General features: G+C 41.1%; 1 protein-coding gene across 4 annotated transcripts in view; it reads left to right on the top strand.

Moving 5' to 3' along the window:
- Positions 1-24,397, top strand: part of gabbr1b (gamma-aminobutyric acid (GABA) B receptor, 1b) — a 142,722-nt gene that overhangs the window by 68,080 nt on the left and 50,245 nt on the right. For all 4 annotated transcript variants that reach the window (XR_002170624.1, XM_019890303.1, XM_019890302.1 and 1 more), the window contains 7 exons: positions 6,803-6,937; positions 10,019-10,189; positions 11,411-11,512; positions 14,490-14,555; positions 15,877-16,068; positions 22,844-23,089; positions 23,263-23,326. Coding sequence is in view for 3 of the 4 variants with exons in the window: in XM_019890303.1 (XP_019745862.1) it covers positions 6,803-6,937; positions 10,019-10,189; positions 11,411-11,512; positions 14,490-14,555; positions 15,877-16,068; positions 22,844-23,089; positions 23,263-23,326 (976 nt within the window). In the remaining variant the exon portion in view is untranslated. The remainder of the gene's footprint in view (positions 1-6,802; positions 6,938-10,018; positions 10,190-11,410; positions 11,513-14,489; positions 14,556-15,876; positions 16,069-22,843; positions 23,090-23,262; positions 23,327-24,397) is intronic.

The raw sequence follows: 24,397 nt of genomic DNA, 5'->3' as shown, positions 1-24,397 counted from the left end.
TTTGCTGTAGACTGAAAACATTTGGCATGAAAATAGTACTGTGAGCTCAGAGGTCAACAGTGCGGCTTTTATTTGCAGGTCTTTACATCTGCAACTGACGCACAATTTAGACGACTGGCTGATGAATTTGGTTGCATCTGTCAGTTACCAGGCTTGGACAAAGGACACAGTTGCAGGGTTCAGAGTAAAGGGGAGATTTATTTGAGGGTCAGCGGCTACAGAATCATGTCAAGGGCTGTGGCGAGGGGCCGGAGTGCATGCACAAAGAAGAAACACACTGGCACATGAAGTGTGTATTCTGCCCATATTTAGTCATGCCTGGATAACTTTCTCATGCCCGCAGTGAAACTTTGCATCCTTGAAGCACTCATCAGTTAACTTTGAAACACTACTTACTGGAGACTTTGTGAAGACGCACAGAGCATCGGAATGCGCCCGTTAATACAAGCAAAGAATCGGTTTAGGAGAAACGAAAGTCCCGATGCCGCACCATAGTTTCGGCCCTTCTGATGATATAAATATGATGCGAATCCCTTGTGCCTTTGCACTTGTGATCTGCAGCCATTGTCTGTAACTCACATGTGCCCGTAATATTCTGCAAATCAAACCTTCAAAGGCACTGTTCATCGTCTCCAGCCTGTATTCGGATAACCAACATCCTCACTACCTGAAATGAAACGAACACGCGGAGGAAGAAAAAGGCCACCTTCCCCCCAACACACAAGACAAAGAGAGACAGGACTATTTAAACACAAGGAAAAAGGGGAACATTCAGGGCGGAGCTGACAATCAGACTGGCACAGGAGGAGGGGCAAATGACCTTCACCGCTCTGTGACAGCTGTTAATCTTTCTTTCATCAGTTCCAAAAAAATTCTCCCAGAATTTGTTTTTGTAATACTCCAGCCATGTCTGCTTATTTTCTTATTTTATTTTCCGGATCGGGATGGATATACTCCACAAAACAGAAAAAAAAAACCGCAAACATTTTATACATACAAAGCTCGATCCACTCTGAGGCTCCGCTTAGTTCTTGGCACCTCCAGTGACGTCTGATCTGCAGACCTGAGACACCAGGCGTCTGGTAAGGGTGCAGGAGCTCAGAGAGGTAAGCTGGGGCGAGGCCATTTAATTATTAAAAACAAATAGTCATACCTTGGTTTTCGACCATAATCCGTTCCAGAAGGCTGTTCGAAAAGCGATTTGTTCGAAATCCGAAACTATTTTGTTAGCCCATGATTAGGGGCTAATACACTATACAGAAATAACAGGCAGATTTGCGTAAATCACAACAAACACGTCTGCTCACAATGAACGCTACTTGAGGAAGCGTCACTTCTTCGTATGAGAAAGCCGAGAGGAGTCAAGTGGCATTTTCGGGTTTGCTCAGTTTGGTCGAAAACCGTGTTTCGGTCGTAATCCAAGGCGTAAAAATCTCGAATTTTCTGGTTGAAAACCGATTTGGTTGAGAACAGAGACATTTGAAAACTGAGGTTTGACTGTAATATCTTAAAATGAACTCTGAACTCTACTGGGAGCCAGTGAAGAGACGTCACTGGTTTTGTGCTCCCTCTTACGAGCTCTAGTTAGGAGGTGAACAGCAGCATTTTGGACCAACTGGAGATGCTTGAGGGAGTTCCGGCTGTTTCCAGAATAAAGTGCATGACAGTAACATAGCCAAGACGTAACAAAGGCATTAATTACTGTTTTTAAGTCGTGCGGATGAAAGACGCTATCTTTAACAACAGCACTGATTTGCCGGTCCAATATAAAATCACCGTCCAATTGAAACGCAAGTTTGAGACAGTTTGCCTTAGCTAAGATGCTTGGGGGCCCAGGCCAACAGGGTGGGACATACAAGGGCCACTGGGACCAAAAACCATAACTTCTGTTTTCTTTTTGGTGAAATGTGAAATTCAGTGACATCCACGATTTGAATTACCTCGACGTAAGACACAAGTGGTATTCAGGAGAATACATCCTTTTTGCTCAGCGGGACATAGATCTGTCTGTCATCCACATAGCAGTGGAAGGAAATACTATGTCATCTTAGGATGGAACCTCAGGACAGCAAATACGGTGAAAACAGCAGGGGCCTCAAAATAGATCCCTGTGGAAGACCATACAACAGAGAGGCAAAGCGGGACTCAAAACAATCTTCGTGTAAACCACTCTAGAGCGCTACCACTAATTCCCATCTGCCGACCAGTACCGGAGGACCACTGGTCCATACCATGTAAATGATTGTGTCCTCTAAATTGCTCATTTATCATTTCTTTGCATAAACGCCCACTGACATAAATGTAGACTTAAATTTGCACTGTGACATGCTTGTGCTTTTAAAAGCATCACCTTGATTCATTTGAGTTGCTCTGTATTGCATCCCCACTTCAAATGCCAGAGGCGCGGAGGGTGTTTGGTGGCATTCGACGTGGATTGGCATGACGACAGTAACCTTGACAACATCACTTCAAACAAACACTATTTTGGCTCTGCGACTGAATGTGCAATCAGGAGCAGACGAGTGTTTGTTGATGTTTAAACTAGTCTGGGTGGAAAACAACACTGAGCACAGTTTGGTTAACCCTTCCCTGCCCCCTGTAACCTGATAACATGATAAGATGTTCACTGTAGTGACTGCTGTCCTCGAAAGGGTTAATGTAAGAAATACTGGCTGCCCCTCCGAACTCTTCTGCCAGAGATTCAGCAACGCTACAAAGCCTGTGTCATCAGGCAGTAAACCGAGCAGAGAATTTCTGACTTTCATGAGATCCGCTGAAAAGACGATTAAATGTCTGTCAGAATCCTGCGGTGCTGAAATGAGAAGACAGGTCCCAAAGGTTCATAGTGTTATGAGGAAGCCAAGGGGTTGGACATAGCATCTCATTTAAACGAGGTCGTGATTTCCCCAGTGTGCAGGGGTAAGTCAGCGACTCGGTTTGTGCAAGGGTTTGACTGATTGACAGGCTAATCCTTCAAGCATGACAGTGCCATTCACAGCGTTTGCACACACGCATTCCGACGTACACATGCATATACTCCATCAAGGATTTACATTCTGATTTAAACACTATTATGTATTGCGGGAGATCAAAATTATTGTCCAACCAGTGTAAGAAAGTACTGTATGCACTGATAAAGTTGTACAAACGTAGTAGCGAAGGTGTGCAAACCACTCACAAAATGCTAGGGATATTTGGCTTTTGGGTGAAATTTCAGGACGAGCCTAAAATCCATTCACAACTTTACGGGAGAAGTTAATGTGACCTTCTCTAAGCTTTTGAATGCACATGCTCAACTGGTGAATGTTTCAGTTACTTCCATGGACTGTTACTTCCATGGACTGGAAACCCCAAGGTCAAAATGGGAAACACCTCCGAAGGTGGTGGAGAATGACCGAGCGAAGATCCTGTGGGACTTCCAGATCCAGACTGACAAGATGGTCATGGCGAACCAACCGGATATCGTGATCATAGATAAAGGGCAGAGGAAAGCCGTTGTAGTGGAAGTAGCAGTCCCAAGTGATGGAAACATCAGAAAGAAGGAACACGAGAAACTGGAGAAATACCAAGGGCTCAGAGAGGAGCTAGAGAGAGCCTGGAAGGTGAAGGTGACAGTCGTGCCTGTGGTGGTCGGAGCACTCGGGGCAATGACCCCCAAACTAGATGAGTGGTTGCAACAGATCCCGGGAACAACGTCGGACATCTCAGTCCAGAAATATGCAGTGCTGGGAACAGCAAGGATACTGGGCAGAACCCTCAAGCTTCCCAAAAACCCGTTTGTGCCAATATTGGGGTTTTGGAAGGGTCATTGTCTGCGTGTAAAATGAGTGTTTTTTTTTTTTTTTTTTTTTTTTTTTATGCACATATATGTGTCAATAATGTGACTTTAACACTGGCATCTCAAGCTCACCGTCGCCATGACGCCAAACTCAAGGCATGCAATGATGCCGAATGTATGGCTGAAACGCATTCTGTCATAGCCAAGGTTAAAGAAATTTTCCATCGTGTTTTCAACTGAATGACTCTTAAAATGATAAGACAGGCTGTAGAAGCTCGGCCGATGAGGTTTAAGTTTTGCCGAGGTCTCACGCAGTCTGTTGGACTGTCGATACATGTGGCGTCATGTTTGACGGCAGCTTTTTTTTTTGGAAAAGGGTTTGCTCTTCTCATTCTGTCATTTCTAAGAGCTTTATCTCTGCGGCGCTTGTGATGATCACTCTGCCAAATTGATAAGTTGAGCGTGACCTGCTTTGTGCTGTTGCTGTTCAGCTCCTGCTCGGATGAATGTAGAACAGCGACAAAGCTAGATGGGATCATTATATAAGAATCTTCTTCTTATTCCTGTTGCTTAAATCTGTGCAATTGTGACGGGTTGGTCACTGCTCCAGCTTTGATCCTTACAACTGAAAACTTTTGACAAAAGAGATGGAAAATGAAAAACTAAATTATGAATCATTGGCAAAACTGTCAAAAGGCACAAGCCTCCTGGTATGTTTCTCAGCACATTTGAAAATGTAATATCCCATCTCAGCAGTTAATGTCAGGTGTCCAGGGACTAGTCTTTAATCAACCGTATGGAACCGAGATTGATTAATACGCTGCACCTCGGTGATTATGGTTTCATTAATACAGTTCTCCAGATCTGATTTGTGTGTGTGTGTGTGTGCATGTGTGCTTGTCTCTTCATCCTCCAGTCATGACATGTTGGTATCTGGTAAATCTGTTGCATTGACTATGGGGGAAATAAAATCCAATTTTGATTTGTCGGTTGTATATTTTTCGACGTGATTTTAAATACAAAAGAACTAAGAATGCATTTTTAAGCATATTTATTTCGAGAGTAGCTCCACCAAACTTAAAACTAGTAAGTCATATTATTGTCATGATCCCGTTCTAGTGTGTCTCCAGCAGGTGGCAGACGAGGGCTTTCCCTTCAGCGTGCACACCTGCTGCCACGTTTCAGTAGCCATGTATTCAAGGACTGATAAGCTTCCCGCTGCCTGTCAGATTATTTGACCTTGTTGTAGTTCTTGCTCAAGTGTTTGTTTTCTCGACCCCTCGCTCTCGTCATAGTCGTTCTTGCTCCCTTAGTACCACGCTTTTGTCAGGATAGTCTTTGTTTCGTCATTTGATCTTGCGTTTGTTTTTGCGTGTGAATTGGACTCTTGATGTTTCGTTGGTTTTCTCGGGTTAACACTTTCCTTGCCTTTTGCAAGCGCTTTTTGTTCATGACTTGTTTTTCCTGGTTCTTGTTAACCAGCCATTTCTGTTCATACTCTGTCGGTACACTTTTGTAAATCACTTTGCTGTGCGGTAATTTAATGCTGATTCTGCATGACATTTTTTTTGTGTGCATATTTAACCAGTGCTGATATGCATAACACGATCTATACACCGATGAATAGTGTACACCCCCGTGGCGTGAGCTTTGGGACAACTGCTCAAAGAAAACCTTGACATCTCATACATGCATTACAGAATGGTTCATTTCTGACAGTTCAGCAATGTAATATAGCTATAGAGTGATATGACATCATGAAAATGTACCAAATGACATTTGTAAACCTTAGAATTCCCAACAAGCCAATATAAAGTCAACCCTCTGTGTCTTGCACACGGATACGTGATTAAAGCCAAGCGTGCCTTTAGCGTTATCACTTAAATTGCTTATGGATTTTTCATTTACTTTAAGTTGTAAATGGAAAGCAAGCGAGTATTTGTGACTCAAGGTAATGCAACTTGACTGGTTGGGTAAATGTTTTTTCCCCCCCAACCTCCAGAAATGGAGCCTCACCTGACGAGGCCATCAGGGCTGAGATGACCTTGAAACATGCCTCACCTTGGCTCCTAAGCAATGCACATGCATTACCTTACGTATCGGTGATATCGCATCTGAATGAGATCTGATATTTGAGTTTTTTTAAAGCTCCAGTGTTTCCTCCATAGGGGGGCCTCCACACTGGGAGGTGTGGCGGCTGTCATTCTTGTCAGCGTGAATGGGCTCCCCTTGGGTGCTCTTTTCCTCCAATGGTTTCTCTGTGCTTTGCCATATCTTTTTTTTTCATGGAAAGGGTGGTCCCCGAAAGTGATGAACAAAAAAGTGGTCCCCGTAAAGCATATAAACGTGTGTGTGTGTGTGTGTGTGTGTGTGTGTCTCTCTCTCTCTCTCTCTCTTCTTACATATATAAAATTAAAAAATTCCTCGTCTCACCCCTCGGGTGGTGTCTGTCCCCCATTCAGCTCGGGTCCTCTACCAGAGGCCAGGAAGCTTGAGGGTTCTGCGCAGTATCCTTGCTGTTCCCAGCACTGCCCTTTTCTGGACTGAGATGTCCGATGTTGTTCCCGGGATCTGTTGCAACCATTCATCTAGTTTGGGGGTCACTGACCCGAGTGCTCCGACCACCACAGGCACGACTGTCACCTTTACGTTCCAGGCTGTCTCCAGCTTCTCTCTGAGCCCTTGGTATTTCTCCAGTTTCTCGGGTTCCTTTTTTCTGATGTTTCCATCACTTGGGATTGCTACATCCACTACAACGGCTTTTTTCGGCCCTTTATCTGTGATCACGATATCCGGTTGGTTCGCCATTACCATCTTGTCAGTCTGTATCTGGAAGTCCCACAGGATCTTCGCTTGGATCATATCATATACTGTATATATATTTCTGAATTCTGATTTGTTTACCATTGTGCTGTGATTCACCCCAGCCCCACCCCAATGTATATATGTGCCTTAGATCAATTCAAGTTGGCAAACACTAGCATAGCATATTCACTGATAGCCATACTCTATCTCTGTCAACAGTGTGATCCCGGAGAAGCCACCAAGCTGCTTTACGACCTTCTGTACACCGAGCCCATCAAGATTGTACTGATGCCTGGCTGCAGCTCAGTGTCCACACTGGTGGCTGAGGCTGCCCGCATGTGGAACCTCATAGTTGTAAGATTGACATTTGCAACACGATGATGCAACTTTTTGTCATATCATAGCCACAACAGACTTAATGGAAAAAAAAGATATGCCTGATCATAGCAACGGTAGATTCCAGATGCATCAGAAGCCCGATTTGTGATTCGTAAATGCCATTTCCTCCTGACAAAAAGGAACCAAACTAATGTGGGTACCTGTAAAAAAAAAAAAACTGTAGATGAAGCAGACCTTCATATCACATTACATATTAGGACAAGAAATTTGTGTCCAGTAACTGTCCATTTCTTCAAATTGCCAGCCTGTGTGTATAGGTTTCATCTATGTAGGCAGTCTTTGAAGTGAGACTTTGATAATAATAATGGCCAGTATAAATTTGATGCTTCTCTCTCGACTGATTTTCAAGCCTCGGAGAGCACATGGGGAAATCTGGCTTACACTTGGTTGTAAAAAAGCAAACTACTGCAATATAAATACAGTGAAACGGTATAACCCACTATGAACACTTGTAACTTTAATGACAAAAGTTACAGGGCATTTGTCATTAAAGTTAGCCCTGAAACACACGTATCGGCACTTTTTGTACAGTACCAGTACACAAAAAAAATAGTGACTCCACTTTATTATGTCAAGAACCATATATTGGTTCTTGACATAATATTCAATGAATGGCCTATTTTTTAATGGTTTTCATAAATCGGGCACACCACATTATAAGGCGCATGGAATAGGAGCTACAATAGTGGCTGCAGGTGCATTATGCATCCACTAGATGGAGGTACGCTAAAGGGAATACAATACAATACAGCTTTTTTTATGTAGAGCCTTCACAACCGCTGCAGCTGTAACAAAGCGCTTAACAGAATATTTAAAATACTACGCCCAAAAACTGTCAGCTTTTGAGAACATTTAATTTTAGGTGCACCTTATAGTGCTGAAATTACGGTCCACACCTTCATAACATTGCATCCTTCATATAACGTTAAAGAAAACAAAAAAAGTAATATAGATCTGCAGAATAAATTTGTCACCAATGTTTACGCTCCCTGCGCACTCTGACAAAAAGAGCGCCACTTACTGCGGTGGATGTGCAATTACAATTTATTCTAGTACAGCTAAAATATTTTTTTTAAAAAGCCTGTTCCCTGGCGTCACACCCGTGAAATAATGAATAAAAGGAATGAAAATAGGACATAAAAAGGTCACATGAATTAACGTGTGGTGTTCTGTCAGTTCTGACCTTTACTGACTGAGTCCAACCGTATTTTTTAAGAACGTATAGCACTTATGTCATTGTGTACTTTGGGACAATACCGGTAAAAGGTGCACTGTTCCATTTTTCACACAGTCGGCTATTTATATGATAGTGTTCCTCCACTTGCTTCTGTGAGACAATGACCCACATTCCTTCACCGTTGTCCGCCATTGTGACTAAGATGCCGTACGGTGCTGGAAGGAGGTTGGATGCGATGCTGACATTCGATGAGAAAATAGCCAACTACAATTTATTATTTATTGGCACAAGTCGCACTACTATTCCCTCCCGTGGTTCATTTAGTCACTCCAACTATTCTTCCTGCTCTCAACCAGTGAGAGGAAGCCACAGAATCTATAGCAAACCTACAAAGCTTCGAGAGAATGTGTAAACTCACATAGAGAGGCTTCAACTGGCTGGCCAGGGGGTTTACGGGGAATTTACGACATCAACACACCTATCCAACATTTCCCAAAAAAGCGATTTGGGGTGTTATTCATATATTAGCAGACAATGTTGACTATTTACCTGTTGGACCATGTTATGAAGTCATAGTACAGATAAAGATTGTGTGTATAATTGTCTGCTGTTGAGATAGATAGCCATAAGAAATATTTTTGCAAAACTATTGATCCTGAAATGTCCCTATAAATCAATTGGCTAAGTGTATTTTCAACCACTTTGAACCACTGAGAAAGCCACAGCAGTTAAAAATAGAATTTGGAGCCAAATCCTGATTCGCTCTTTGTTACAAATGACTTGCGAATGGAATTGAGTCATTGCACATCATTGTCCAAATGAAAATTGCAATTTGATCAAAATGGCAAATAGGTTGCACTTATATCGCACTTTATCTTAACTATTTGATACCTAGAGACTGACATTCACTTATTTAAAACTTATCATTTGAACCGGCCAGTTTTGAGTTAGATGTGACGTCCGTCAACCACTTGTATTCGGTTATTCTTTTAAACTCAGCTCAACTGGTTTACAATGGCTGATTTAAACAATATTCTGTGTGCCACAATAGTTCGAGCTTAGTACCACGTTTTTTTTTTTTTTTTTTTTTTTAATGCTTGGATGTTTTACCGTATTTTCCGCACTATAAGGCGCGTCTGAAAGCATTCCATTTTCTCAAACCCCGACAGCGCGCCTTATAATCCAATGCACTTAATTTTTAGGCTTGGATGTTTTACCGTATTTTCCGCACTATAAGGTGCACCTAAAAGCATTCCATTTTCTCAAAAGCTGACAGTGCGCCTTATAATCCGATGTACTTAATATATGGATCAATATTCGGATTTCTTGAGCAGTATTTTAAATGTTCTGTAAAGTGCTTTGTTACAGCTGCAGCGGTTGTAAAAGCGTTTTATAAACAAGGCTGTATTGTATTGTATTGTAGTTCCTTTAGCATAGCTCCATCTCGTGGATGCATAACGCAACCACAGCCACTATTGCAGCTTCTATTTTATGCGCCTTATAATGCATTGCGCCCAGTATATGAGTTTTAAAAGAGGCCGATCATTGACGGTTCGCCTTATACGCCGAAGCGCCTTATGGTGTGGAAAATAAGGTACATTGAAAGGCAAATCCCTCTTCAAAGACTACCCCATTGTGCAGACATACGGGCAATGCAAAAGGTTGTCACATCAGGATACTGTGAGTCTTTGATAAGCAAATGGAGGAAGTCAAATCAGAATGTACAAGTATGTAATTTACGTGTTTGAATGGAAACTGAATGACTTTTCAAAGAAGTGAACCTATGTAACTGACCCAAAAGCGAGAAGAAAAAAAACCCAATGGAGTTGTTTATTCAAAACATTCTTCTTCCCTCTCAGTTGTCCTATGGGTCCAGTTCTCCCGCTCTGTCCAATCGCCAGCGCTTTCCGACTTTCTTTCGCACTCATCCGTCTGCCACGCTGCACAACCCCACTCGAGTCCAGCTCTTCCAGAAGTGGAAATGGACCAAGATTGCCACCATTCAGCAGACAACAGAAGTTTTTACATCAGTGAGTAAAATATGCTTCTTAATGCCACACAGCAACAGTAGCTTTTTTTTTTTTTTTAACGATGTTGTGCATAGTCCACTGATGATAAGCTGTCCACTGTAGTGACCGCTGTCCCCGAAAGGGTTAAAGCAGATCTGTTGAAGTCAACCTAAAAATGTATCCGGATCCAGATGATTTTATCAGGCGGGACCACTTCACAAAATAAAATGGAGTAAATTCAACACACGATTTTTTTTCCAGTCTGTGTGATAACTGTCCATTCGTGTTCCTTTCCAAATGCATCAAAGGTGTTAACGGTGCAAGATAGGAGCTCCCCTTCCTGATGGATTTGAATTCAAAGAGCGAAATGTGGAACCCATCGGGGACTAGGAACTATTATGAATTATTGTGCTCCACTGAATGCTTTGGGATCCATTTGTGCAGATGTTGTGAATTGGATTCTGTGAAGATAACACGTTCAAAGAAAAGGGTCATTTATAGCATTCAGTAGATTGGCTGTAAGGGCAAAGATAGCAGTTACTTGCTGATTTTTTTATATTTCTCACAGTCTTATGAGAAAACCATATCGTTCGATATATTATCCATGTATAATTTAACTATCAGTTTCAGTAAACGGCTTCTACAAGCAGAAGTGGCAAGTCTTCAGTGCAACGGAATGGAAGTTGAATTGTCATTGCTAATTGTATCATGCTACTTAATATTTACTGTAACTGCAAAAGTGACACCACAACCAAGGGTCACTGGAGAAAGAGTGGTGAGCATCACTCTGTGATTGACATTTAGAGGATCATCACCTCCAACCTGTCCAGCTGCCTGAAAATCATGCACAAAAAATGGATGCTGCAACAACAAAAATAGAAGCAGCTTTTTTAGTGTGACGGTTACAGGCTGACTTTAAAAAGGACAGTTGTTTCTCTCTTCCCCTTTTCGCACTGCTCTTTTGTCTGCTCTATTTCTATTATGGCTTGTGGCTCCTCCCTCTTTTTTTTTTTTTTTTGTCTCAGCCTTGAATGTCACTTGCCCTTCTCCGTGTGTGTGTGTGTGTGTGTGTGTGTGTGTGTATCTTCCCCCACCCACCACTACGAGCTTTGTAAACAAGCGCCTCATCTCGCCGTGACGCTTTTATTTGACGCGGCGGTGTCTTCGATTATTCACATTTCTTTTTGTGACCTTCCTTCCATTAACTTCTGTCCGTTGCCGCCCCCCCTCCGTGCTTGACAGACACTGGATGATCTCGAAGAGAGGGTGAAGGAGGCTGGGATTGAAATCAGCGTCCGTCAGAGTTTCCTCACTGACCCCGCTGTGGCTGTCAAAAACCTGAAGGTGACTCAAACCGCCTCTTCCTCCTATGTAAAGCACACAGAGGTCTTTTATCAGTGGTCCCACTTCACCACATCCTGCGGCTTGGTCAGTGGGTCAATTGCAGACATTTTAAGACAACCTCAACCCATTGCATTCTGGGACACTGGTCGAGTTCCAATTAGTTTTAATTTCCATTGATTTCAATTGCCATATTTTCTGTACTATAAGGCGCACCTAAAAGCATTCCATTTTCTCAAAAGCCGACAGTGCGATTTCTAATCCGTTGCGCTCCGGACCATTATTCTGATGTCTTGGACGTATTATTTTAAAATTTTGGTAAAGCGCTTTCTTACAGTTGTAGCAGTTGTGAAAGCTCTACATAAATAAAACTGGATTGTATTGTATTCCCTTTAGCGTAGCTCCATCAACCGCAGCCACTATTGTAGCTTCTATTCTATGCGCCTTATAATGCGGTGCGCCCTATATATGAAAACAGTTTTAAAATAGGCCATTCATTGAAGGTGCGCCTTATACGCCAAAGATCCTTATGGTGGGGAAAATACCTTATACGGACACCCCTCAATGACTTCCTTTCACAGTTGCTGTAGACTGGAAACATTTGATTTCAGAGGAATATGACAAAAGATCCACTGGTCAGCTTTTGGGGGACAGCAGATTTTAGGTGAGCAAAAATACTGGCGCGTATAGACTTGACGACGACTTCACAATAAGATGAAATATTTCATTGCGAATCCTTTACTTGCTTTCATGCGACTCTGTGACATGTCCAAACACTTGCATTCGTCTTTCCGTATTTTCATGCTACAGCCTCTTTTGTAGTTGTTCCTTGTTCGGTTGTCAGTCTAGTGTTTAGCAGGTAAAATGTTCTATGCTGTAAACCCAAAGTCTACGTACTCTTCTGAAGTACTATAAGGTGATCACCAAAAGAATTGTACAGAAGATGCCAATCAAGAAATAATTTGGTCATTTCTTGGAGTCATCTGTCAAAACCATAAACAAAAAAAAAAACCTAGTTAACATTCATGCAATATGTTTAACCGAGATATGTGGCTGATTTGTGCTATTCTCACGAATAAGACCTGCCGCCACATTTTACCACAAACGAATGTTTGTGTGAATTTTCTAATGCCTGGTGCTGTACTGCACCTCTCCCGGAGTCCAAAAATAATGTTTTCCTGCACGTACAGCCTGTCTCAGTCTGCTTGTATCACCGCGGCAGTGATGAGAACGCAAGGTTTAGATCAGTGAGTCCGCAGCCTCTATGCAGCTCGTGGGGGTTGAGTGCGTTTTTATTGTTGTTAGCTTAAACTCCCTGTTATGTGTGAGTGCTGAAAGCAAATATTGACTATGGCTGATAAACGTGATAGAAGTACACAGCCCCTTGTTTCGTTTGTGGACCATTTTTAGACATGAATGTCTTTTTTTTTTTCCAGCAACACAGCAGAAGGATTTCCACTCACTTTGTTTCACGGGCATTAATAATTCATGTCGTTTGAGATCATTATCATTTTAACAGCAGTTTGGGGAAATTAATTTTGTATTCCAAATGGCTATGCCCAATTGCACAAAGCAAGGTTAACCCTTTCATGCACCCTGTAACCTGATCACATGAGAAGCTGTCCACTGTTGTAACCGCTGTGCCTGAAAGGGTTAAAAAGCAGACTTTGGGTTTTGGTATCGAACTACGTCAAACAGCCTTGGAATGAATTTACCAATAAGCATATATTGTGAGCCAGAATCCATTGGCCTGCAAAATCTCCAGAGAATCTCACAAATGTTCTCAGTTATGATGGCTTCCGGGTACAGGACCTTCCATTGTAAGGATTCGATCGTTAATGTAATATAGTCGTAGAAAGTTTAATCCATAAGTGTTTTTTTTTTTTGTTGTTGTTTTTGTTTTTTTTTTTACCGGGTTCGGGAATTCCGTTTGACAGAGCTCTGTAGGTGGAAGATAAGATGTCTCTCTCTCTCCCTCTGTCTTTGCCCCTCTCCCTCCCTCTCTCGCTCCCCCTCCCTCCCTGTGCTCTGCAACTTCAAGTCACTGCGCCACCTGGCGATGAAATGCCTGTCATTACAAGTCCAAATGAAATGAATGCAATCATTCACATTGAATCTTAATTGTGTACCAATCTTCGGCGGGCCGGATTAAAAACTACGGCCGGCCCGCGGGCCGTAGTTTGCTCACCACGGATTTAGTGAATGCATAGTGCAACCGCAGCCACTATTGTAGCGTCTTTTCTATGCACCTTGTAAACCGTGCGACCGATGTATGAAAACAGTTTTAAAATAGGCCATTCATTGAATGTGCCCCTTATAATCCGAAGTGCCTTATAGTGCGGAAAATACGGTAATTATTTAAATATAGAGGGGAGGATGAAAAAAAAATGTGCTCCTGTGAGACGGAACTAATATTTATTGTTTTATTGTTTCTGTAAGTTACTGTGAAATACAATGGTTCCTTTTAAAAGACTGAGAATCAAACACATCACTGCAAGGCCATTCCTTAGTTGACTGGCCCAATTGCTAAAATGCAACATTGAATGACAATTTGGTGCTTGTTTTATTTGTTTTCAATAAATGTGTTGTTGTAATCAGCAGTTGGTTGCTGCAATTTACATATCGGGCAGTTCACTGAAAGAAAAAGACTCTACTTAACTAAATTGATATCCCCCTCCAGTATCCCTGCTTCCCTTTCTTTGTCCTCCACCTGTCGGCCTTGCTGTCATTTCTTGGACGTGTACGCACACGCACACACACTTAAGAGTGACCTTGCCACGAACGCTGGCCTAGATTTAATGTGCAGGATTAATTAGATATTGGAATGGAAGCCATGGCAACAGCGCTATTATCGCCAGTGGAGAGAAGGTCTACCGCTGTGTTGGTGGCTCCACATCCACACTCTGAGTCCTCTTACCTCCTTTTCATGTCGTGTGTCAGCCGTGTGGGTGACTGTCTTTTCTTTTCTCGCCCTTTCAAGCGTCAAGATGCCCGAATCATTGTTGGCCTCTTCTATGAGACTGAAGCCAGGAAAGTCTTTTGCGAGGTAATTCATTCTTTTGTTATTTTCATTTTTTTCTTATACTGAATACCCTCAGATTTATTGAGCGTCAGTTCGCCATTGAAAAGGAAATGAATGTTTTAAAAGTTAATTTTGTGTTTCTAATGGCTTTGGGAAGCCTCTCAATACACGGTGATATTTATTTATTTTGCAGAGCTTTATTTTATCTAATTTTTTATTTAATGGTTCAATGGTCAGCAGATCAATCTTAAAACTGCTGGGTCATCAAACTAGAGGCCCGGGGGCCAGATCTGGCCCACCACATCATTTTATGTGGCCCACCCCCGAAAGAAAATCGTGCCATCAACTTGCATGATCCCTGTTAAAAAATGTACCGAAATGCCAAATATTCATGTGTGATCAATGACGTTTAGATTTTGCAATAATTTTGTTACCCTTACAAGTAATAATGCGAGAATGAGATTCAACATCATAAACGGCCCACTCAGGGAAGACGCAACTCAAATGACAAAATTAGTTTGTCATCCCTGGTCTAAAATAACCCAAACTGGGTGAAATAGCGAACCCAACACTATGTCCCAAAGGAACCAAGACAAAGCTGGGTTGTTTATTTGACCCAGCATGTTGAGTCAAGATTTTGTTCCAAAAAACAAAAAAGGGGTTATCAGTCGAAGCGATTGAAAACAATTCAAATTTTCTGACCAACACATGCTAAGATGCAGCAGCAACTTTCCCCTGCTAGGGTCACTCGCTTGATTTGCCTGGCATAGTTTTTAGTGTTACATTCAATCTACTGCAACCTCATGACGCAAAACTCAAAATTGGTGGCCAGGTTTAGCTCTTCGACCCACTCAAATGCAATCTGCCGGATCAAAATACTGAACTCTGGATGGGGTGAAAGTAACCCAGTCTGCTCAATATCCGCACTTGCCTACAGAGTGGGATCGGAAAATAATGTCACAAAGAAGCGGTTGATTTTCAACGAGATTTTTATCGAACCTTTGAGCCACTAGAAATAACCCGACGTCAGAATATTGTGCAATCTTTCTGTGTAAAACCCCCATAAAATGTAATGGCGTTCTGAAATGATATATTCAAGTACCTTATCGGTGGTTGACATTTGGAGCAAAAAAAAAAAAAAAAAAAAAGAACTTCACAGCATATAAATTCTCCTCTCACGTGCAAATTCTCATTATCTCAAACTCCTCCGAGGTTCTAAGTGACCCGGTATGAGGAGCGCTAACGTTAAATTATCCTCTTTGAATATAAATGTTCTCTTTCTATTCCGTAAGGTTGGTGGTGGGAGTCAAATGACAGTAAATGTCGCATTCTTCTCCCTCCGCAGGTATACAAGGAGAAGTTGTACGGGAAGAAATATGTGTGGTTCCTCATCGGCTGGTATGCGGACAACTGGTTTAAAATCAACGACCCGTCTGTCAACTGCACGGTGGAGCAAATGACGGAAGCCGTCGAAGGTCACGTGACCACGGAGATTGTCATGCTCAACCCAGAGACCGTACGGGGAGCCTCCAACTTGGTAAGGCTTTGAGTGCCGTTGTGGTTTCATTTGCCGTTTCTCGTGACGCTGAAACGTCATAAAAAAATATTTGGAAAGCGTCACGCCATAAGCATGTGAAATCAGTCCTCCCAGATTTATATCAATCAAGTGTGATTGTTATCTATTCATATTAGCTATTGTATTCATAAATCCCGGTACATCGGTTGATTGAAAATCTATTTGCGACCATTAAAAATGTTTGTTCGCAAACATTAGCTACATTCGCTAACGCTAGCAAGCCTTCGCCTCACAGTGATATACAGTTTTAAGGGATCAAGAGCTTGAACCGATTCACACTATTTTAGTAGATGTTTCATTTTGCAATGTTTTATTCATAAATCCCGGTATATCGGTTGATTGAAAATCTATTTGCGACCATTAAAAATGTTTGTTCGCAAACATTAGCTACGTTCTCTAATGCTAGCAAGCCTTCGCCACACAGTGATATACAGTTTTAAGGGATCAAGAGCTTGTTATTTTAATAGATGTTTCATTTTGCAATGTTTACCACTACCCACATTGCTGCATTTATGATTCAAATCATCATCTTGAAGAGAAAGATTACGTCTCCCGCGATAGAAAGGCGAAGTTTAGAAATTAAGTGATGTCATGCGCATTCACAACTGAAGAAAACATGTCGCTATTTTATAAATGCAAATTACTGACCGTGATTTTTTTTTTTTTTCCAATCGCTAAGTGGACGTAGCTTGACTTCAATTTTCTCTCTCGATCAAAGTCAGCCATCTCGCCAGCCAAGAGCCACCGGTCATGCATGACAAGGCCAGAAAATGGCCCAGATTATTTAAAAACAAACAAACAAAACAAAAAAACAACTGCAGATAAATCAGGATTACACAAGAAATTAAATTGACAGTATGTGCACTCAGTGTAATTGTTTTTATACGGACTCTATATATGATTTACAAAGATCCCGCAGAGCGGGTGCTAAATTCCACGTGCGTGCTCACTCAAACAGATTGCGCACGCCGTTATTTGGCATGCTGATCATTTAGTAACATCCCAAAAAGCAGGCGCTAACTCTGACAAACTACAAACACACAATAAGTGATGGTATTGAAGGTGTTTGGCTAAAGGCTAACAAATATACTAGCACAGCTAGCATAACAACCCTGTGGTGTAGTTAAAGCAATGCTAAATCAAAAAGCGATGCCAAATGAAATCAACTGTGTGCATCAATGTGTACAATTACACAACTACAACTGTGACCGAGGGAGAAATTTTGGAAAGCTCTTTCTTTTCAATAAGCGCGTGCAATTACTGACCAAAATACAAAAGCTTTCACCCACCATTCCACATATTTTCAGTTTTCGTTCATGGGTTTATTTGATTCTTTTAAAAGAAATGAAATGACACCAAATGAATGACGGCTACAGTCAGAGCACGCTGATTGTACTTTTTTTTTTTAAACAAAATACAACAAAATTCATTCAATATCATAGTCTATTGCTATGAAGGATTTTTTTTTCTTAGCAATTACGCTTTTAGACATTTCTCAAATACAAATGCACTGGGCATGTTTTAATACTGTCTGCCATTTTCCAAGCAGTTTACACCAGCACTTTCTCAGATGGATTTGTGAAACAAGCCCTTATGAAACCAACCATCTGGCATGTCAAGTTTCTGCTCTGCCTGAGACGAGACTGCATGAAATGAAGGCTATAACTGTCTTTTTTTTTTTTTTATTCCCCCAGTAATCGGTTTCAGAAGAGCTGACACTGTGCGGGGAGTGGGAATTTCACAACTGAATTGATTTAGCAATTTGTAAAAGTCTGAGGAGAACCATTGACGTTAAATGAAAGGCAAAGAAGTGTTTTTGTTGTTGCTGTTTTTTCGATGACCTACTAATTGATAGCAAGAGATGTGACATGGATATTGTACATTTTTGTTACACGTCTTTTGCTATGTGTGATGACCTGAGACGACAACAAAAGTCACGATGCAAGAAATCGACACCTTCCTATGGGTGTGCAAAGATGCCGCACGGGTCATTAGCTGCGTGCCGCATTTCGTTCTGTGTTGACAGGCAGCCTGATGTAGTGTAATGATATAATCGCAGCGTGAAATCAAACGACTGTTTTCGAGACCAGACCCCAAAAAAGTCTGACCACTTTTTGCTGTCTTTTATCTTGACAGTGCCTTTTTTTTGGGGGGGGTGCAATTTGGGCAGACGGATTTCTCATGAAATATCTTCCCCGCGGGCGTCTTCTACATCATATAAAACGAATTCAAAAGACTGAATAAATAAATTGCAACAGGCACGAAGTGGGAAGCAAATCTGAAAACAATACTGATAACTGTCTTCGTTATTAATTCCTTTTTTTTATTTTATATATGATATTTGCTCCATGGACAGCACATTGTATACAGCGATGGTTGTTTTAAAGTGCTCTATAAATACAGTCGAGTCGAGTTGAGTTGAGATAACTGCGCAGTCGATGAGGATCTATAGCAGCGGTCGGCAACCTTTGACACCGAAAGAGCCATTTGAACCTGGTTTCCACGGAAAAGAAAACACTGGGAGCCGCACATCTAAAATGAAAAAAAAAAAACTTCTACTACTTTACCGCAGCATGTTTCTTATGAAATCCACGTGCTACAGAGAAAATTACATTTTATTCATTTAATGAACACATTTTGAACATTTTGAATTCTTGAAAAATAATAACAATGAATGTCTCTTTCAAATAAATTAAAAAGCTGAATTTAAATTGTCCATGTAGCAAACGAAAGCAGAAAAATGCCATGAGGCGTCATCCTTATATCCATTTATCTTATCTAAAATGAAGATAACACTGTATATATTGCTTTTTCTTACCTTTACACTTTGTATAAACAACTATAGTGTGGTTATGTCTTATGAAGTGCTACGGAGAAAATTAAATTTTACCGATGTAATGAACACATTTTGAATTCTTGAAAAAATAACTAATGTCTGAATGCGGCCACAAAGCTTGCATATGTAGTTGAATTTGCAGACTTCACCCACTTCTTGAATTGATTTTTCGTCCGGTCAGCCTTCTGCATCAGTTCCGAAACAGCTTTTTTCCTCTCTTCTCCCTCTGGATATTTTTCAGCAAAGGCTCTGTGTGTATTGTTAAAATGTCTTGCGACATTTGACCGTTTATTGTTCGCCAGTTTTTCTCCACAAATTAGGCATACTGGTAGGCCACTCTCGCCCGAGGTAAATGCAAATGAATCTGCCCAGGCATCATTGAATGTTCTATTTTCTTGAGATATTTTTCTTTTCTTACATTTCTCCATTGGCTTTGCCGGGGTTGAAAGTCGCTCAAAATAGACGCCGTTTCAGCGGGTATACCAGCTTCCGCAGTGTGACGTCCGCAGAGCGACGAAAAAATAATATCAAATAATTTAATTAATATTTTAATATTTCAAGATCACAATAATCTTCAAATTTAGAACTAAAATAATATAAAAACTAACACAAATAAAACACACTTCAATTAAATACAAAAAAAAAAAAATTTTTAGTAATTTATTTTCCCAAGCCAATCAGAGCCGCATGAGGCTCCGGAGCCGCGGGATGCCGACTGATGATCTATAGGAATAGATATCATCACTAAAATTCCATACATTGGGCCTGATTTAACCAAACAGCTCCAGTAAATTGCGTATTCACTCTCATGCAGTGATTCTAATGCAGGGATTCTCAAAATGTAGGACTCGTGTCATCAGTGGGCTCCCTCTAGTGGTCCATGATATACATTACAATACATACAATGAATCGTGTCACTACTTTGGTTAACATTTTAATTTTATTCCCGCAAAATTATAGATGGCAGACGCTGTTCTTGGGCGTGCTGCGCATGATTTACGGTTATTGGCAAATTGCGAATTGTTCAGGCTAATCCCATAGTTTTGCTTTTTTGGTTTATTTTTAAATACCATCTATTGGGTGAGAAAAACTATTGATTGTCATTTGTTAATTTTCAATGAAGTTTGATTTATTGCTTGAGGAGTCTCAACAGTGTTGTACAGATGTGTCTGAAAGGAACACTAGGCTAAGAATCTGAATGAAATGAAACTTCGTTTTTTTTTTTCCCCCCCAGCACATTTAACATAATACAAGCTACCGATCATATACTTACTCAGCATCACCGCGAAGCCTTTTATTACCCCACAAAACTGGGCCAACACTTTTTATCCTCTGATTGGTGATAATGTAAGTTCAACATTTGACCCCATAATTTCGGGTTATTGCCAATAGGAAACTGCATCATAGACCAGCTCGGCAGCTTTCGACGCGAATAAATAAAGAGCTAATGGTAAAAGTTTGCACTGGATTTTAAGAGCACACTCGCACATCCGCTGGTGGTCTACTTGTTAGCATGTCACAGTGCAGAGGTGCAGGGTTTGATTCCGGCTCCGTCCTTCCTGTGTGGACTTTGCGTGTTCTCCTGCATGGATTTTCTCCACGCAGGAGTATTCCGGTTTCCTCCCACATTACAAAAACATGCATGGCAGGTTAATGGAACACTCTAAATTGTCCCTAGGTGTGAAAATGTGCACAATTGTTTTTTTTCGTCGATGTATGCCCTGCAATTGGCAGCTGGGATAGGCTCTAGCACGCCCGCCACCCTTGTGAGGATCAGTGGATTAGAAAATGGATGGATGGTATGCAATAATTCAGTAACTTTACAAGAATTCCAGACAGGGATTATTCATTAAAAGACACACTATTTATTAATATATATTTTAGTATTTCTCACACTATCCTATGTAAAATTGTCGGAATCTGTTTCATTCTTTTAAAAAAAAAAAAAAAAAAAAAAGAAACCGGACCACAGAGAATGATCGTATGAATGATTTAACAGGGTGGATTTCAAAAGGTTCTGTGAAGGCACTGCTTTGAGCTGTCTTCAACACATAACACCAGTCATTATTCATGACTTTTGGACCACTGGCTATTTTCCTTTTGGCTGAATGATCAGTGGAACATTTCTTACGGGCCGTGCGCGAATTAATCGCCAACGTAAAAAGACGCAAGCTTTCGCTGACATTGTTTTGGTGAAGGCATTGTGATATACTGCAGAGGGTATACAAAAGGGTATGAGGGGAAATGAGAAGTAGTTATTGTCAAAATCACAATAAAGCGGAGTTACGGGATTTTTCGTGGGTGCTGACAATGTGCTTATGTGTAGCAAAGAGCTTTTTTGAAGAGATACAAGCATTCTGCGATGATATGGCACTACCGAAGCGTGTACCAACCTTAACACTCCAAATGGATATCAAAATCTATACACTTCTGTTAAATGGCAATTTTTTTTGTGTGGGATTAAAAAAAAAAAAACAAAGATAAATCATTTCAAAAACTATTAAAGTGACATACAACCTGTACAACTCAATATTAAGAAGAAAAAAAGCCTTTAGACATTAAAATATTTCCTTTTTTTATTGTGTTGTATCCACTTTCAATATTCCAAACACCATAAACGTGACCAGATTGTGGAAAAACATCAATAATCCAGATGAGTCATCGCAAGATAAAAAAAAATCCAACGCTGTTTCTCGTGATCCCAAACGAATTCCAAACACAGGATTCACAATTACAAAATGAAAATATCAAATGGAGAACTTAAATTGCACTGCGAAAAATGTGGTGGTTGAAAATTGTCATTTTCTTGCCTCTTGGCCAAGATAAAATCTATTTTACACAATGGGCACGGCTGCAAACACCCCCTGATGTTAAGCCATCAATTGGAATCTCTTAGCACTATCGGCCTAAAATTCCATAAACAATAAACGGGGGAGTAATCCTTCCATATGACTCAACACCATATGGTGGAATTCAACTGGAAAATTTTTGCTCAGCTTGTGATTATAACACAGTCACACTTAAAAAAAAAAATATATATATATATATCTGTTATCAGTCGTGACCTGAGCTCTGAGCAACTGTGATGTCATATTTAGTCGACATCAAGTGACAAAATGGCCGCCTCCCTGAAATGGATAACAGCGGGTGGATTTTACTGCTTTCATTCCTATTCCACCTAATATTCATCAGACTTTTGACTTGACTTCCCCTTTTAATGTTGTTTCATGAGAGGTATGTACTTACAATAATAAAATATAAGTTTCAACATTTCACAGATGAGCGCAATGGCGCATACACAGGTTACTGGTCACCTTAATGTTGGAAAATGTTTTTGAATGATTTAGCTTGTCCCACTGTCACAAAAACTTGGCATTTGAACAGCGGTGTGATTTTTTTTTTTTTTTCCGAGATCCATTGTATGTAAACTCTATATGATTTCCTTAGCCAATCATTTAACTTGAAGTTGTCTGAGCTCGTTTGACTGACCATGTAGATTCGATCCAACAAATCAACACGGAATTTGTTTTGACCCGACCAAACTTGTAAAAATGTGAATGCAAACCCGAACCCACAAGTGTCAAACTCAAGGCCCTGGGGCCAGATCTGGCCCACCACATCATTTTATGTGGCCCTCTGAAAGAAAATCATGTGTGTCAACTTGCATGGTCCTTGCTAAAAAAAAAAAATGTACCTGAATGTCAAATTGTCATGTGTAATAAATGATGTTGAGATTTTGCAATAATTTTGTTACCCTTACAAGTAATAATGCGATAATGAGATTAAACATCATAACGGCCTTCCAAGGGAAGACGCGACTCAAAAGTGGCCCGCGACAAAAATGAGTTTGACACCCCTGCCCTAACTAAAGCGCATGTGTTTATCTTTCTTTCTTTCAAGACCTCCCAGGAATTTCTCGACCAACTGATGTCGAAGCTAGGGGGGAAAAACTCGGAGGAAACCGGCGGTTTTCAAGAAGCTCCCCTAGCTTACGATGCTGTGTGGGCTCTCGCTCTGGCTCTCAACAAAACCGTGGGACCTCTGAAAGCCAAGGGTCGTCGCCTAGAGGATTTCAATTACAACAACCGAGATGTAACGGCTGAAATCTACCGTGCCCTCAACACCAGCTCCTTCGAAGGAGTTTCAGTGAGTACAAAAAAAAACACCCCCCAAGAGAAAATTCGCCCATGATGAGGTGCGGGGAATGAGAGAGGGATCAGGAATGAGATATTATTAGACGGATGAATAAAGCCAGAGGTGCAAAGTGCAATGCATAGAGAGGGGTGTTAAAACATTAAAATTCTGCATGTTTCTTCCAGGGCCATGTCATATTTGATGCCCAAGGTTCTCGGATGGCCTGGACTCTAATTGAGCAGCTCCAAGGTACGGTGCAGCTTGTTACTGCTTGAAAATGGAATTCATTACAATCACGAGGTCATTTGTTTAAAACGAGCATCGCACACTCGAAATCTGACGATCAAACTGTAAATATAAAGTCTAACAAACAACAAATATATAAAATACAAATAACAAAACAAGATCCAAATGGGGTGTGGTAGTGAACACATTTCTTGTCCATGCATGCAGCATCGGTTTAGTTCCCACTCTCTGACACTCCGACACGATGTATCCTGTGACTGACTGGAGACCGGTCCAAAATTGTTGCTCAGCTGGGACAGGCACAAGCTTCCTGAGATCCCGAACGGTATAAGCGGATAGAAAATGGATGCCTGGATAGACATGATAGCAGTGTTGTCGGATGGCAGATCCAAGTCGCGCTGATGAATATGTCCCAGCATCCTTCAAATAAGATTTTTAAAAAATGTAAAATTCATGAAAGATCGGGTTCATCAAGAATATCTGTTGTGAGTAATGTGAGGTCTACACAGAAGCCCTGGGATTAGCGCTTTATATTGAATGTGCACAAACCACGTTAATGTTTTCCGCCTGCTGATGGATACTGATTGCCAAAGTTCAATCACGCAAAGAACTGATGAGAATTGTGTTGCAGTTTGTCCGACTCCCCGTCGTTCACCATGTTGTGGCAAAATTATGCCTCATTAGTTTTGCACTGAAAGCGGGAGATTGTCTGATGCTTTTTGGGATGTGCCCTTATGTGTAGCGGCGCGCTGATATTCAACCCAAACAATCCGGTCATGCAGAGCTCTACCCCAAGTGTCTTATTCGGAAATACCTACTGCGACCATGAACCAACAGGAAGTGAAACACTCGTGAGGCCTCATTAAATTCTGTGGAACCCAAAAGTGAAATTTCTCAACAATTTTTCCCGTAGAGATTTCTTATGAATTGGTTTCACTTGACCATTTCTGGTTCGATTGTATTATGTATATTTTTCATCATGACAGAAAAAAAAAATCGAAATTAGTTCCAACTGGAGGTTCCACTGGAATGTCTGTGTCGTGCTTTTTTGGGGGGGACAGATGAAGGAAGACA

This window comes from Hippocampus comes, unplaced genomic scaffold (assembly GCF_001891065.2).
Source record: "Hippocampus comes isolate QL1 unplaced genomic scaffold, H_comes_QL1_v1.1 scaffold71, whole genome shotgun sequence".
Classification (NCBI taxonomy): Eukaryota; Metazoa; Chordata; class Actinopteri; order Syngnathiformes; family Syngnathidae; genus Hippocampus; species Hippocampus comes.
Note: the sequence above shows the minus strand (reverse complement) of the source record. Positions and strands in the feature narration are given on the sequence as shown.